The sequence below is a fragment of the Trichogramma pretiosum genome, unplaced genomic scaffold (assembly GCF_000599845.2).
Source record: "Trichogramma pretiosum strain Unisexual culture from Peru unplaced genomic scaffold, Tpre_2.0 scaffold15, whole genome shotgun sequence".
NCBI classification, from domain to species: Eukaryota; Metazoa; Arthropoda; class Insecta; order Hymenoptera; family Trichogrammatidae; genus Trichogramma; species Trichogramma pretiosum.
In genome coordinates this window covers 1,239,867-1,254,900 of record NW_019641686.1, presented here as the reverse complement: position 1 = coordinate 1,254,900, position 15,034 = coordinate 1,239,867, and the positions used below count along the sequence as shown (strand labels likewise).

Genomic DNA, 15,034 nt, shown 5'->3' with positions numbered 1-15,034 from the left:
ATTTCATCATTATTTCATGCAAAAGTGGTAATATTGTAATGCAATTTATGTACAATTATTACTCGCTGCTAAAACATTTTTGTTTAGTAAAATATAAACAGTTTCTATTTTCAAACCCTTTTAAACCTTATTAAATGACCTTTATTTTTAAGCAAGTTATTTTTATTCTTAGATTCTGTGCATTGTAAAGTTGAACATAAAATGCGATCATCTTTTATTTTAGTAGATGTATTTTATTTTAATTTTTCTTGAGAAAAGCCGTCTATGAATGCACTGACGAAATGAAATTCTGACAACGTATTATTTGATTATTATTTATATAAAACAGTTAATTTTAAAATTAATTTTTTATTTTTTTTAACTGTACCCCAATCAAGGTCTGTATTACTGAAGTTGAAAAGACAATAATAGGATGCATTGGTGTTTTTTTAGTATAAATTCTGCTCTTTTATCGTTTTAGGTACAACTCCACACTCGAATATTAAACTAATTCCAATTAATTTTGTTGGTTGTTCAAGTTATAAATCTATTTCATCTTTGGTTAAGACGATGCGATACAAGAAGTTTAAATTTCCGCGGGCGAGTCTCTTCTACATTATACTGTCCGCTAGTCGAGATATTGTCGCCACTGCCCGGCTGGCTATACATTTTGTTATTTGTAGGCATAGAACGGTGCGCGCGTCGATCGCGCTCGGCGGTGACGCGACTGAGCGGCTTTTCTATGTTGCGTGGCCCAACACAGTAGCAATTGGAACGCTGCGCCGGTTGCTTCGGTCCTTATATATAGTCATTTTATATAGAAATCCATTGCCGCCCGACGCGCGACGCCGCCATTTTCCGCCGCATCTACACCGCTACAGTATACAGGCAGTGCAGTACCACACAGTATAATTCTCACCTTCATTTTCGGCAATTCGGTAAGTACCCCGCTGTCATAACTCGTTTAGGTTTTTTAAATTGTTATCCTTCAAATGCTTGTTGTCTTTCTCATGCAAGTGTATTTACCAAATATGTACTTGTTCTATGTGATTACTGCTCGAATAGTAACGGTTCCTTTAATTTCGTGTCACGGTTATCTTTCATGACGAGTGTAGAAAAAAAGTGCTCCCGTGCGTAGGTGTGTGCCTGTGCAATTGTGACTTTGTGACGAGTGTACAAATATGCCATGTCTTATTGTTGATTAATTGCGACAACAAAACACACCACTTATTACGAATGCTGCTGAGTGAACCCACGATACATGCCGCTTACGCGGCGCCATTGCTGTTGCACGGCATTGAGTCGACAACATAGTCACGTTTCTCTGTCTCTTTCTCTCTGTATACACATTTGGACTCGTACTTGCGTCTCTGGGCGTCTGCATTGTTGTTTTTTTAATAAACAACTTGCCTTTATCAACAATGTACAAGAGTCTACCCCCTCTCAAACATCAATGCCATCGTGGGATCCTCGGGTAGTAAAGCTTCCATTTCAAATTTCTTCAATAGAAACAGGTTATATAATGAGCATGTTAAGGGTTACCTATTTTGCCACGAGTATAATGGAGTGACGATTTTAACGTCGTCTCATTCACTCCTAAGAACTTTCATCAATACCGGCGGACGCGAGACGTTACGATATCGATTATTTTCTCTCGGAATATCCTTGAAAGGTTTGGCTCGCGGGGCGCCACCCGCTGTAAATTAAACCTTTTGAATGAAGTTTCGAGCACTTGAATGTTTTTTTTTTTCAACCCTTTAAGGACGCCACCTATTGCATAGGTCTTCTTGAAACCGGGCAAATTTGTGGATATTCGTGACATTATCAAAACAATAAATCCAGAGTCTGTAAATATATGCTCGCTCAAAACCGGAAGCTGTATACTCAAGTGTTGGAGCTGTGTGTGCGTGGTCGGAAAAACGTATGAGCCACGATGAACGTTATGTTAATTGTCCAATTTGTATACGGGGATGCAAACCGCACGGGGCGTTGGTGAAAGTTGCTCGAAACACAAGAGGAGCGAGCGTCGAATCCAAGCGAGAAAGAGACAGAGACAGCTCGAATACGTTATACGTTGCTCCGAAAGAAGTTCGTGTACAATACTTCTGTGCGTGTGTGCGTGTGATGCTATAAAGCGCCATCTTGTCGTATTCGACGCGCCTGCGCCCGTGGAAGTTTCCGGAACCACTAACTCGCATTTACAACACGTATCAACTCGTCAATAGTTTTTCTTATAAGGTTGCGTTTTTATAATTTAACCCTCGTACAACAAGCTATTTTAACAAAAATAGTTACCTTGCAAATTTTTCTGTTCGAGCTTATATTCATCGAACTATTGGTATGTTTTCTATATACCTACCTATATAATCGCAGTGAACGTAGCTTTTAGTTGATTGTCGCTGTGCTGCGATATTTCATAGTCATTGGTTTTTCTTTTCCGTATTATTTACGTAAAAGACGTTGCAAACTTGAAGATCGTATTAATACATCGCTTTTTTGTGGTTATCTGTTTAGGATTTCTGTAGACAGCAGCCAAGATGCCAGGTTTCAGCAGCGTAGGCACTTTCAAGATATTTATTGGAAACTTGGCCGACAAGACGACCAACGCCGACATCAAGCCGTTATTTGAAAAATACGGCAAGGTTGTCGAATGCGACGTCGTGAAAAATTATGGCTTTGTGGTAAGTTTATCCTTTTACTTTCTTCTGTGTTGTTTTTAAATTAATATCCTTAGCATACTGGAGCATAGATACAATTTTATATCAGGATTGTATTTTATTAAATGAAAATTGGAAATATAAGTAAAAATACAAAAATCTCTTCTTTTTAGCACATGGAAAATGAAGAAGCAGGAAGGAATGCCATTCAAAACCTGAATGGTAACATGGTTCATGGTCAGCCCATTAAGTGTGAAGCTGCCAAGAGCCGTAAAGGACCCAACACTCCAACTACCAAAATTTTTGTTGGTAACCTAACTGATAATACTAAGGCTCCTCAAGTTCGTGAACTTTTTGCAAAGTATGGTACTGTGGTTGAGTGTGACATTGTTCGCAACTATGGTTTTGTCCATCTCGAGGCATCTGGAGATGTTAATGAAGCCATCAAGGAGTTGAATGGTCAAATTGTTGATGGAGAAGCTATGAAAGTACAAATTTCAACCAGTCGTGTCCGCCAAAGGCCAGGCATGGGTGATCCAGAGCAATGCTACAGATGTGGTAGAGGTGGACATTGGTCAAAGGAATGTCCCAAGGGTGGTATGGGTGGTGGCCCTGACAGGAATGGTTTCAGAGACAGAATGTTTGGTCGCGACCCTTACCCACCACCACCACCTCCCCCATTTCTCCGGGACAGACTCATGGGAGGAGCACGCTTTGGAGTAAGTCTTCATTTATACTCCAGCTAAAATTCAATTTTATCCATGGTTCATCATACTCAATAATCCTTTATTTTTTTTTAGAACTATCCTCCTTTCCAAGACTATGATAGCTATTATGATCGTCGTGGTTTTGACGAATCAAGAGACTTGTATGAGAGAAGGTTCACGGGTATGACTGGTATGTCTGGCAATTATAACAGTTAGTATTTTGTTTTTATTTTTATTTTTTTACATTATCATTCAATATATATATTTGCGTTCACAATTTCATTTATGATAATTTATAAAAGCAGCTGGCATGGGTTCAATGCGTGATACTGGATTCAGAAGTGGTGGCCAAGATTATGGCATGTTCAGCCGGCGGTCACCACCACCAGCAGGCAACAATGGAAGATTTGGAAGGTGAGTCACATTTTTACATTACATAACATTTGCGATTGAATCGGTCGTATGCGCTCCAAGATCTAGCTTAACACTTACTAGTACACGTTTTAGGCTGGATTAACAGTTCATGCGATTATAACAAAATTACTAATACTTCATACATACAATCATCTTAACCTATATCCTTGCATATCATTCTTGTAACATAACTCTTACGTTATCTAAATCTCAAGAAACATTTTATTCTATGTATTTACACCAGTAGATAATTAAATATTATATTTTCTCTACATTTATATGCCAATTTGACTATAGTGTTTATCGGGTAGGTGTGGTTCTAGAAATGCAACTACAAATTAGTTTCAAACTTAGTTGTAGAATTGCTTTATGTCTTACTTAGTAGTAACTTAAAATTTATCTTATATCTGATACCGTGTTGATGACTGAGAAAACCAGGTTACTCAGTAGCAAACTTAGACATTGAATCACAATTGGGCATCTCTTTACATTCTAAATTTCAGTTCCTTTCCTGCTCCATACCGAGCTTACCCATGAATACAAGAAATCTTAAAGATACAGTTAATGGCCAACGTTCAAGTCACATAAAACAGTAAGTTTGATTTTTGACTTATGATTTGGCTTTTCTCAAATTATCTTCCGCGAATACAGAGACTCGAATAATTAACTGTTCTCATTAGATTATAAGAACTCTTGTGGTCCATGACTTCATTTTTATCATTTAAATTTAGAAACAAATTAAGCTCAAAAATCATGATCCATGAGAGTAACAAAAACTTTGATAATCGTTTGTAGCTACAATAATAGAGGGAATTTCGAGGACCCCAATCAACCTTCAGTTAATAATGCAAGGTGAGTGAATTAGTCAAAATAAAATACCACACCAACCCGAACAATCTTTTGTTTATTGTTAGTTTCAAAATGTACTAATAGTTTGATCAGCGTGTATATTTTTTATTTTTTCCTGAATTGAAGATGCTTCTATCATTTTTAACAACCAAAATTTGAATATCCGTTTGGCTTGATTTTTGAGCTGTTTCAATGATTTTATACTTTTTGAGTTACCATTCATTTTAATTAATTCATCAAATTCATATCATCAATAGGTGCATTAAGTAGATAGCAAGCACTTTGATGTATGTTATGTTTTGAATCATTTTTTTATATTATTGATGAAGAATTTGATCATGAATTGATAATTTTCTGGAATTATAGCCATTGATTTTTAAAAACGTTGTTTGATCAACTTATGAAAAATCTGTTTATTTTCACACGTCAATATTCTTCTGTAACTGTGATCTACCACTATGCTTACTACTTTTAAAAGTATATAATAACTATTTCCGCTCGCGCGAAAAAACTTGCTAGAATTTTTGTTCTATTTTTGAACCTCTTTTTTTTCCAAAAAAAATTTGTTGACAAATAGTAAACTTGAACCTAACCCGTGCATCTTTATGACCGCCGTACCTGATGTACAATTTTTTCACAAACAAAATTGAAATTCGGCAAATTGAAAGCAAATAAAAAATTTGAAGAACTGTTTTGAAAGACTGACGTGAAACTTTTGAGAGAGAAAAGAAAAACCCTACATGTTTTCTTTGTGATTCTGCTTTTACCAGACCGGGAATCCGAGGGCCATCGCCGTCGCGCCGGTTCGCACCATACTAAATCTATCTCCCTGTGACGCCGCTGAGCCGCTGAGCCTTCGTCGCGGACAACATACCTCCGCACGAAAACACTACGTCGTCGTCGTCGCCTCTCCTTCGTCGCCGGCCGCCCGCACGCAATGCAATTGCTCGCTCGCCTCGCCGTGTTTGTGCATTTGTCACATTCTCGAGAAGCGCGAGCGTCGTCGCTGTCGTCGTCACTGCCGCCGGCCGCAGAACGCACGAGCAATACCTCTCGGAAGGGACGTAAATAACAATCAGACACGTCTTGACACGGGAGCTTGATGATCTCGGGGATTCCTTCTATTTATCTCAATCGGGTGTGACTCTTGCAATGACCGGGCAGCCGTAGATCGGAGATATCGACGCCACAAGCTCAATACTTTACCATATAATTAATCGCTAATCTTAATCTGCATTAATATTGTTATCTATAAAACAAGGACAAACACTACGTAGCACTTCTTTTCCCGACGACATGGAATTATACGGTTATTTCGAGTTTAACTCAATACCCACACACGCAATATTTACCCATTCACCTTATATTATTCAATATTTAGGTGAATTATGGTATTTAACATTCATGGTTTATGATTATTAATAATTGTACTCAAATGGCGACGTCGTGTATGTAGTATTGCCCTAAATTTGATCAACACACAATTTCAATTTACACATTTTGTATGAGAAAATGGCGAGATTTGAATCTGTCATTGCAAACAAATAGCGCGTCGTTGAAAAAAAAAATGATGATGTTTATTCGAGTGTGCAAATATGAGAATCGAGAACATCAGCTCTCATCAATGTCTCGCCATTGTTTTATGCATATAAAATATTATATGTATAAATCTATATAAATATATATATTTATTACGAATATATGTGTGCATTTGTAGGTATCATAATGTGACGAGCCAGTGCTGCTTATAAAATCGCGGAAAGATTAATGATTACGATTATTATTGATAATGATGATGAAAAAGAGAGTTCTTGTGTCAGACGAGCAATTAGTACTCTATATGGGTAACGAAAAAGCCATGTCTCACAATGATCTCCTTTGCTATAGTGCCAGCTTTCTCGTTTTTGTGTGAACTTTTTTTCATGAAGGCCAGGGTGTTCAAGCGGACTAGCGGAGTTGATGTTCCAATATGAATCATTGATATTTTTTCCCTCTTTTTATTCATATTATATTAGATAAAAATGATCGAAACATGTAGACAAATTCATGACTATACGCGTGAATCTTATTGTCGATGTTACGAAAGTTTTCCTTTTTTATAGTCATTTTTTCAAGTCCAATTTAATTGATTAAAACTAATTTAGCAGATTTATTTATTCTACCAATGATTTTTAATGTAGCATTTACTCCGGAATTTAGTATCAAAATTGCGAACCGATAGGTTTTGAATAATGAAATGAATTAAAAGTGACTTATCAATAAACTTTGTAACGTTACAATACGTAACCTTACTGACTAAATTCACTTACCTTGGATAAATTAACTTACAAGAATAGTTGTAAAAATGAATTTGAACGAGACACTTTCAAAAATTATGATGAATTATGAAAATCATGAGTTTTTAACGGTCGGACTATGCGTGTACTATGTTATTACTCAAAAAACGAAATTAATTAACTATTCGGCTGAAGTTCTCGTACACTGTTTTTTTTTGTATGTGATAGCCTATCGATCAATGTTGTAGAAGGGCAAATTCAATCTCTAAATGATTGTAAATTGCGCCCATTTTAATCGCTCAGCTGTTGAAGTAATGTGTCAAAATTTTAATCATTTGATTAGTCATTAGCTGGTTAATCGATTTGAAAGTTGAATTTCGTTAAACAGCTAGATTTTTTCAATAGTTTTTTCTCCTGTACGTAACGTTATGTCTAGTTTGAACGAAAGCCAGAATGGATTAGCTGTATCTTAAACAATTAAATGATGAAAAAAATGAAATTAATTTAAGGTTAGCATGTAGATTAGGATTATCCGTACTCGAAGCAAGAATTAATAATATGCGATTACAGTATAAAAACAGCAATTAATGATTAAGTAAAATGTTACGATACGCGCAGCGCAGCAGCTGAATTTTTGCTCGGATGTCATTAACAAAAAAAATAATGACTTTTGTATGGTTCGTCGTGTTTTTTCACTCTATCTATAGAAATATATGCTAAGTATATATTACGATGCGATAGTAATCCTTTTCTTCCTCGTAATTGTTTATTTAAAATAAAATGAATAAAGAAATCTGTGTACTGAAACATGTAATACTTGTGGATTTCATCATAAACAGTCAAACGTGAATGTTTTTTCATCATTATCATTTTACTCTTTGATCTGCTCTGTACCATTACACAATGCCAATCCTATACCTTGAATTACCTTGCATTGAACCCTATCATTATTAACAACCATTTTCATCATTTATTGAGCGCCCATTGAACGAACTAGAACAATTTTAAATTTTAGAGAAAATGAAGGAAACTTTTTTTCGATGAAAATGTCTTGCATAGATGAGCAGTAAACTGCCTTAAAATGAAGACATTATCGCTGTTTAAAAATGTATCAATGCTTCGCTTTAACATAATGTATATTAGCAAGGTAGTAGATTATTAAAAATAGATGCTTGACTACATGGGTGCTTTTCCGCACTCTTCAATTGCGTATTACCAAGCGTTGCTTACCGTTGATCTCTTGGCGACGAATTACTTTGAAAATGTCTACTTTTTTTCACTTATTAATGCTCAAAGAAGTACACCATAGTCAAAGTTTATAGGGGATTTCAGCATTTTCATATGAAAAGTCCTTACTATTTTTTTCTTCTCTTAATTCTTTTTTTCCATGTATTATTTGTTTGCGAATATAAGTGATAACACAATGATAAATACGTTGTGTTACACTTTATTTTACGTGTATAAATTTTCATGTTTTTATTTCGTTGCCTATTACTTTTCTAAAGGTGAATCGGATAAAATGTCGAAAATAAGGTTGCACTGTAAACAAAAAATCTTAACAGGAGCAAGCAAATTTTAATTTGAGAAAATTGTATTAGCTGTAAAATTAAAAAATTTACAATTCAACCTTAGGCATGTTTTCGACGGTAACATTTATTTTCTTCTGTCAGTATACACTTTGCTAACTAATAATCGTAGTTATGCCGTTTCATGCTTAGAAAATTTATATATAATATATTTATTAGTCATTATGATTTCTTATTGGACATGATAATTGCGTATAAAAGTTATAGTTTATGATTTCAAGGTGGATATATATTACGTGTCGAATTTTTTTTTCTTGCTATTAGCAACGACAAAACCAAATGGTCGATTTTTAATTCTCTATTTTTAAAAGATCGTTTCGTGACTGATTTTTGCAGAAATATGGGTTCCTCGGACAACATGGGCGTTTCGCACGGTGGGTACGGCGCGAATAAGTCGCTTGTCTCTTATCCAGGTGTGGATTACAAACCGTATTAGAGAACAAATGCCGTGCATTTAATCCGGAACGTGCGAGCTAGAGAAAAAGTGATTGATAACACGAAAAAAAAAATGCATTACATGCGTAAGCAAACATGTGACCGATTTCATCATACCTTTTTATACCTTAGAAAGTATCATAATCTATAATATACTTCTCAATTAATTTTTAATAAAGGACTAAGATAATTAAAGATAATCCAAAGATCGTGTTTTTTTTAATGCTATCGTAAACCTGAAAAACCGTTTGAACATTTTATGGAATTATTTCATTGATGATCCATTTTCTTTTTTTAACTGTATTTTTTTCGTTTAATGAATGGCTTACCTTTATTATTTGAACCATTCAAGATCTTTGAAATTATGAATCGAAGACGTTTTATTGAAACGTTAAATCGCTTTTTATCTAAAGCCAATCAAAAAAGTTGACGATTTTCTTTCAAATAATAATGACGTTTATCGATGCATATAACATTCCTCGTATCGATCAACTCGTGATAACTGAGGAGTAAACGGATCATATTAGCTCCGTCGAGGCTCAATTCGGATATTAACGGAACATTTTACAGGTAATTCCAAGCATTGAATATATAGTTGTTCTTGCTATAGGTTCTTATATTTTAGGCCAATTTAAAAATTTAAAAATTTTGATTTTTCGGTTTACTCTATCTTCAAATTTCTAAAGATGCAGTGATTTTACTAAATTATTTACGTAGTTGTCTTGCTATTTTCTTCTCCTTTTGATTACGTTTATTATTTCAAATCAATAACTTGAGTTTCATGACTTGATAGATGGTAAATGATGCAATATAATGAATGTAAGCAATTAACACTATTATTTAGTCTATAGAAACGCCTATAAAAACTCGCACTTGGGAAGAAGCGCGTCGTCTCTACCTTCGATTATTCAACGTCGGCCGCCGTCTCCTACGTCGTCGTCGTGGTCGTCATCGTCGTCGCTCAACGCCCAACGACTCGCGCGACGTGCACTGCGTGTCGAAACCACCGGCTAAACCCAATGTTTCGCCTCATTCATTGTAGATATTCATACATTTTTTTCGAAAAATATGCCTTTAATACACGATAACGATTAAGCTGTGGTGTGATCCACAACGGCGCCCATCCAACGTGTACGTACGTAATAGTGGTATTCAAAATGCAAAAGAACTAAACGTCGACGAAATCATACAAATGACGTGATCATGTACTACAATACTATTTTCTTTAGCAATTATGTCTGTAGTAGCCCATTGGTCGCCGTGATGATTTAGCCACATTCTTTTTTTTCGTTCCACGTGTGCACGGGGTAAAAGTTAACTAATTTCCATCCATATAACAAGTTCATCGATTACCAGCTACATTGAAATTTCTCTCTGACTGATAATAGCCAAAGCCTTTAATATTTATGTAAACCAAATAAGTCCATTTTAATCTATAATTTTTCAAATCATGACTCCTCTTTCATGTGTGAATATATATGTATTTGACACCTTCAATTAAAATCGTTCAACTGAAACATCATTTGCAATATATTATATATATATATATAATATATACTTTTATCTCGGAGCACGTAAATGCATAATAATTATTATTCATAATAGAGCGATGATTTTATCGAATCAGATTCGCAACTATCTTGACTAATTCGAAAATTGCACACTCTAATGTAATTTATGTGTATATGCTGCATATGCTGTATAGGAGCAGATTGGTCGACCCTCAAAATGGCTGATTGTATAAATAAAACATTCAATCAGATATAAATTGGATTATTGAATATAATTAAACTGATGGTGCTGGAAATGAGGGAGAAAGGGAACAATTTGCTGTCAACTATTCATGAGGATTTCTGTTGATAGCCTGGATTATTGATTCTTTGGGCTTTTCGAAGATGACCGAAGACACACATACACGCAATAAGCAAACTCACCGGTGCTCTCATACAGGTAGTTTGATAAAGTAGTTAGATCGGCGCTCATTATCATGGCCATTTGTTTTGCGTGTGTTTTCGTTTCATTATTGCGCTTTTTTTCTTCGTCATTGGCGCGAGATTTTCGTAAAAAAAGATCGACGTGTTTGCTAACAAATTGCTTATACGATCACAGCCTGAATGAAAAGAAGGCAAAAAAGAATTTTTTTAATTTATTTTTATTTTTTTATTTTTTTAAACTTTTTTCGATTGGTCTTTGATGTCCAGGTGAACTGCGTCACGATACCGAATTCGATCAATAATTTAATAATAACATTTGAATTTTTTCCCATTATTTGATGTGATATTTTAAGCATTTTGTAAGGAGCCAGGTTTTTAATGAAAGTTCTTTTTTATGATTTTCAGCATGATGTATAGAATGCCGATGCCACCACCGCCACCACCACCTGGCCCGACTCCCCAGTGAAATCTGAATACACAAGATGCTACTATTTCAGTATAAATAATTTATGATTCAGTGAATGTGTGTGATGTATGTAAGAATCTGAGAATCTGAGAACAAGAGAGAAAGAGAGAGAGAGAGAAAAAAACTTTTACGTAATAATATCGACTAATGTATATTGATGATGATATATGAATAAAAAATTTTTTACTTTTACACAAAAATTCTCGAAAAAATTAATTTTGTACTCTTCCAAAAACAAAACTTGGCTTGAAGCAGGAATAAACGCAAAATAATTTTTTTCGAGCTGTTATTCAAGACGCAAGACATATGTTTGCAAAAAAAAAAAAAAAAAGAAAAATTACTAAACACTTTTATCGCGGCGTCGGCGTCATTTAATCCACGGGAGAGCTCACGTGATCCTCTATACTGGATTGCCAATTCGTTAATGTGCATACATACGCGAACCTGTGTATGTAAGTAGACGTAACCAAACGAGATTGTTACAACGCGTTTATCTGCTGCATACATACAATGCATGCATGAATTGTTGATTCATTACCAGTGTGTGGTACAAGGCAGACGACAAAAATATCTTTTCCGTTCGTACACATATGTCATAGTATATGCGAGCTGCACGCGCGCAGCGAATATTTTTCTCACTGGTTGCTCTGCTTCTGTCGGTGCTGACTGCTGATGTTACGCACGCGTTACACTCTTAATTGGCGGGTATTCTCACGAGCGCCGCAGACAGAGCAGAAACAACGAAAACTCCACGAGGCCTTATCTCGTCTGCAACTTGCCACAACACATAAATCTTCGGACTTTTCATTCTTAAGCACCGGTCAAGTGTCAAGCTCATTAGAAATGGCAAAAGAACTAAGGTGAGTTCCAACCAGGTTTTCCGCGAAATCGACGATCGCTACAATTGTTATTACGTGCGATGCCTTTGCAAGAAAAACAATCGGAAGAGCAAAAACGTTCATACACGCATGTAGCGAGGTTATGTGTGCATTTAAATGAGTCGGAGCAAACGTCTGGCCGAGTTATTGAATCTCACGTCCAGTTGCATTATCATTCTAAGAAGGAGCGTAAACAATCCGGCGTGTTGTCATCCAGCTAGCATCTACAATTTAAGGCGAGATATTTCCTCATTTTCTTTTTCCAATATCCATCCTTAATTTTCCAACTCCTAATAATCTCGCTTCGTGCCGCGAAAGCTCGTTACTTATCTTAATGCGTTGCAAAGAAGTGTACCCACACATACATACATTATGTGTGTGTGTGTGTGGCACTAACACACGTGCGTGCTTTGACGAGATGTGCATAAATTATATACGATCGTATTACCGAAGGACGGATGAATAGATCTCGTTATGCAATGTATACAACGTTTATTGCGCCAAATGATTTTATCCAGTTTTAAAAATTATTTTCTAACAGAACTGGAAGTGTGCGGCCCTCGCGGAGTACTAATAATCTTCGCATGATAACTTGTTTGTTTTTCAAATATTTGCTTTAGAATAGAGATAATTTTTTTATCTCTTGGATGTTTGGCAACGAATTCCTCATGGTCATTTGATTTTATTTATGTCATAAATGTTACAGAGAAGGACTAGTTGTTGGTATTGGTAATCCTCTTTTGGACATCTCTGCAGCAGTAGATGAAGACTTCCTGAAAAAGTATAATTTGAAAGCCAATGATGCAATTTTGGCCAATGAAGAGCATAAACCATTGTATGATGAGCTCATTGAACAGTACAATGCAGAATTCATTGCTGGAGGTTCTGTTCAAAATACAATGAGAGTTGCCCAAGTAAATATTTTTTATTATTTACCTAAGATCAAGGTTTCTATGTTAATTAATAAATTCTATTGAGTCTTTTTATTTGTGAGAGATTGACTCCACTGGAAAAAAAATTTCAATTTTTCTTTTATAATTTGATTAATTAACTAAGTATTCTTAAAAAAAAGTTTATTTTTTAAATATAAATGTCTTTGTTTATACAGTGGCTTTTGGAAAAACCTAAAGTGGCAATTTATATGGGATGCGTTGGAAAAGATAAATATTCAAAAATCTTGGAAGAAAAAGCTAGAGAAAGTGGTTTGAATGTGAAATATCAATATACTGATCAGGAATGCACAGGAACCTGCGCTGTGTTGATCACAGACAATGGAAAACATCGGTCACTTTGTGCAAACTTGGCAGCAGCTAATTGTTTCTCACCTGCTCACATAGAAGTTCCAGAAAATAGAAAACTAATTGATGATGCTCAATATTTTTATGTTTCTGTAAATACTCTTCATTTTTGTAAGATTATTAATTTTTGTGATGATAATTGATTTTCACAACTTTTTTTAGGGATTTTTCTTGACAGTTAGTCCAGAAACGATACAAAGTGTAGCACAACATGCTTTTGAAAACAACAAAGTATTTGCAATGAATTTGAGTGCTCCATTTTTATGTGAGTTCTTTAAAAAACCCATGAGAGCAGCTCTACCCTATGTTGACATTTTATTTGGAAATGAAACAGAAGCTGAAGCTTTTTCAAAAGCTAATGATTTGGGAACAACAGATTTGAAAGAAATAGGACTTAAAATTTCAAACATGGAAAAAATAAATACTAAGAGAAAAAGGATTGTCATTATTACTCAAGGTGCTCATCCTGTTTTATTGGTCAAAGATGGTGCTGTTACAGAATTCCCTGCAGTCAAATTACCAGAAGAAAAAGTAATTGATACCAATGGTGCTGGAGATGCCTTCGTTGGAGGTAATAAAAATAGAATTTGTCTCAAAATAAAATTACAATTTTTTGAATTCTCATGCAATGTTTTATAATTTTTATCAAACAGGTTTTCTTGCTCAATATATTCAAGATCATAGCTTAGAAGTATGTATAAAATGCGGTATCTGGGCTGCCACTAAAATAATCCAAAGATCTGGCTGTACGTATGAGGGTAAACCGGACTTTGCACCTGTGTAAGCTTCAATTTTTTGAAGTTTATGTTGTACATTGTACTTAAAATGAATCAAATGAAGATTTGGGTTGTAGTTGTTTCCTATTAAAAACAACGTTGATAGAAAACACATTTTTTTTTGACACAAGCACTCCATTTTTGGAGAATAATCATGTTGTAACTTGACAAATCACAAAAAAGCATAACTTTATTTTGACATTTTTTTCAAGAATCTTGACAAAGGCTGCCTGGGTAATTCTAAAAATGCAAATATGTAAAAAAGATCAATAAAATTATTATTTTTTTATTAAAATGTAACTATTAAATATTTTCATACTGCAAAATGAGCTCAAATGTATATATACTTTTTACAAATATTTTTATATTGATGAATTAAGCTTTACTCAATGTCAAGTTCAATTTTGCATATTGTTCATCATGTCCGCTCATAGTCTGTTTGTATTACATAAAAATTGTTATTATTTTTTAATACTAATATGAATACAATTTCTAGGAATGAACTAGTGTTGATCAAAATTGGAATCACTTGAAGTTAAATTTGATTGTTAAAAATGCATATAATTTATGAATACATGTACACAAAGATTTCTCTAAAATACATTCTCGTGAAATTTAAAAAAAATGGTTCATTTTACAGCTTCAATTTCTTTTTTGCATGATTTTGTTGTAAATCCTTATTTTTCATTTTAATAAATGAGAAAATATTACATTATGATATTATGAGTTAACTTTCAACAATAATCAAACCCATAATGTTAGTATAATCATGATGAAAT

The 15,034-nt window shown here is 34.6% G+C and overlaps 2 protein-coding genes across 14 annotated transcripts; both read left to right on the top strand.

The window, feature by feature from the left end:
• Window positions 1-719: 719 nt before the first annotated feature.
• LOC106650140 (RNA-binding protein lark) lies at window positions 720-11,497 on the top strand. Of its 12 annotated transcripts, none has more exons than XM_014367988.2 (7): window positions 720-917; window positions 2,494-2,660; window positions 2,810-3,355; window positions 3,437-3,533; window positions 3,649-3,757; window positions 4,553-4,609; window positions 8,805-9,109. In XM_014367988.2, exons 2-7 carry the CDS (start codon window positions 2,517-2,519, stop codon window positions 8,902-8,904), a joined length of 1,053 nt encoding a protein of 350 aa, XP_014223474.1. In that variant the 5' UTR covers window positions 720-917; window positions 2,494-2,516; the 3' UTR covers window positions 8,905-9,109. The 12 variants fall into 12 exon arrangements, 11 of the variants coding, with proteins under 11 accessions (XP_014223474.1, XP_014223473.1, XP_014223471.1 ...); XM_014367987.2 differs by having other exon boundaries at window positions 3,646-3,757; XM_014367985.2 differs by having other exon boundaries at window positions 721-917; window positions 3,437-3,554; window positions 3,646-3,757.
• A 155-nt stretch (window positions 11,498-11,652) lies between these two features.
• LOC106650139 (adenosine kinase 2) lies at window positions 11,653-14,880 on the top strand. Of its 2 annotated transcripts, none has more exons than XM_014367983.2 (5): window positions 11,653-12,163; window positions 12,888-13,095; window positions 13,290-13,571; window positions 13,642-14,050; window positions 14,133-14,880. In XM_014367983.2, exons 1-5 carry the CDS (start codon window positions 11,976-11,978, stop codon window positions 14,261-14,263), a joined length of 1,218 nt encoding a protein of 405 aa, XP_014223469.1. In that variant the 5' UTR covers window positions 11,653-11,975; the 3' UTR covers window positions 14,264-14,880. The 2 variants fall into 2 exon arrangements, with proteins under 2 accessions (XP_014223469.1, XP_014223470.1); XM_014367984.2 differs by lacking the exon at window positions 11,653-12,163 and adding an exon at window positions 12,191-12,417.
• Window positions 14,881-15,034: the final 154 nt, after the last annotated feature.

Bases quoted from the DNA above. Each gene is read 5' to 3' on its own strand.
- LOC106650140 (XM_014367985.2), top strand. From the start codon at position 2,517: ATGCCAGGTTTCAGCAGCGTAGGCACTTTCAAGATATTTATTGGAAAC. The intron at 3,555-3,645 runs GTTAGTATTTTG...AATTTATAAAAG, and splicing joins TATGTCTGGCAATTATAACA to CAGCTGGCATGGGTTCAATG. The intron at 4,610-8,804 runs GTGAGTGAATTA...TGATTTTTGCAG, and splicing joins CCTTCAGTTAATAATGCAAG to AAATATGGGTTCCTCGGACA.
- LOC106650139 (XM_014367983.2), top strand. From the start codon at position 11,976: ATGTTACGCACGCGTTACACTCTTAATTGGCGGGTATTCTCACGAGCG. The intron at 13,096-13,289 runs GTAAATATTTTT...TTGTTTATACAG, and splicing joins ATACAATGAGAGTTGCCCAA to TGGCTTTTGGAAAAACCTAA. The intron at 14,051-14,132 runs GTAATAAAAATA...TTTATCAAACAG, and splicing joins TGGAGATGCCTTCGTTGGAG to GTTTTCTTGCTCAATATATT.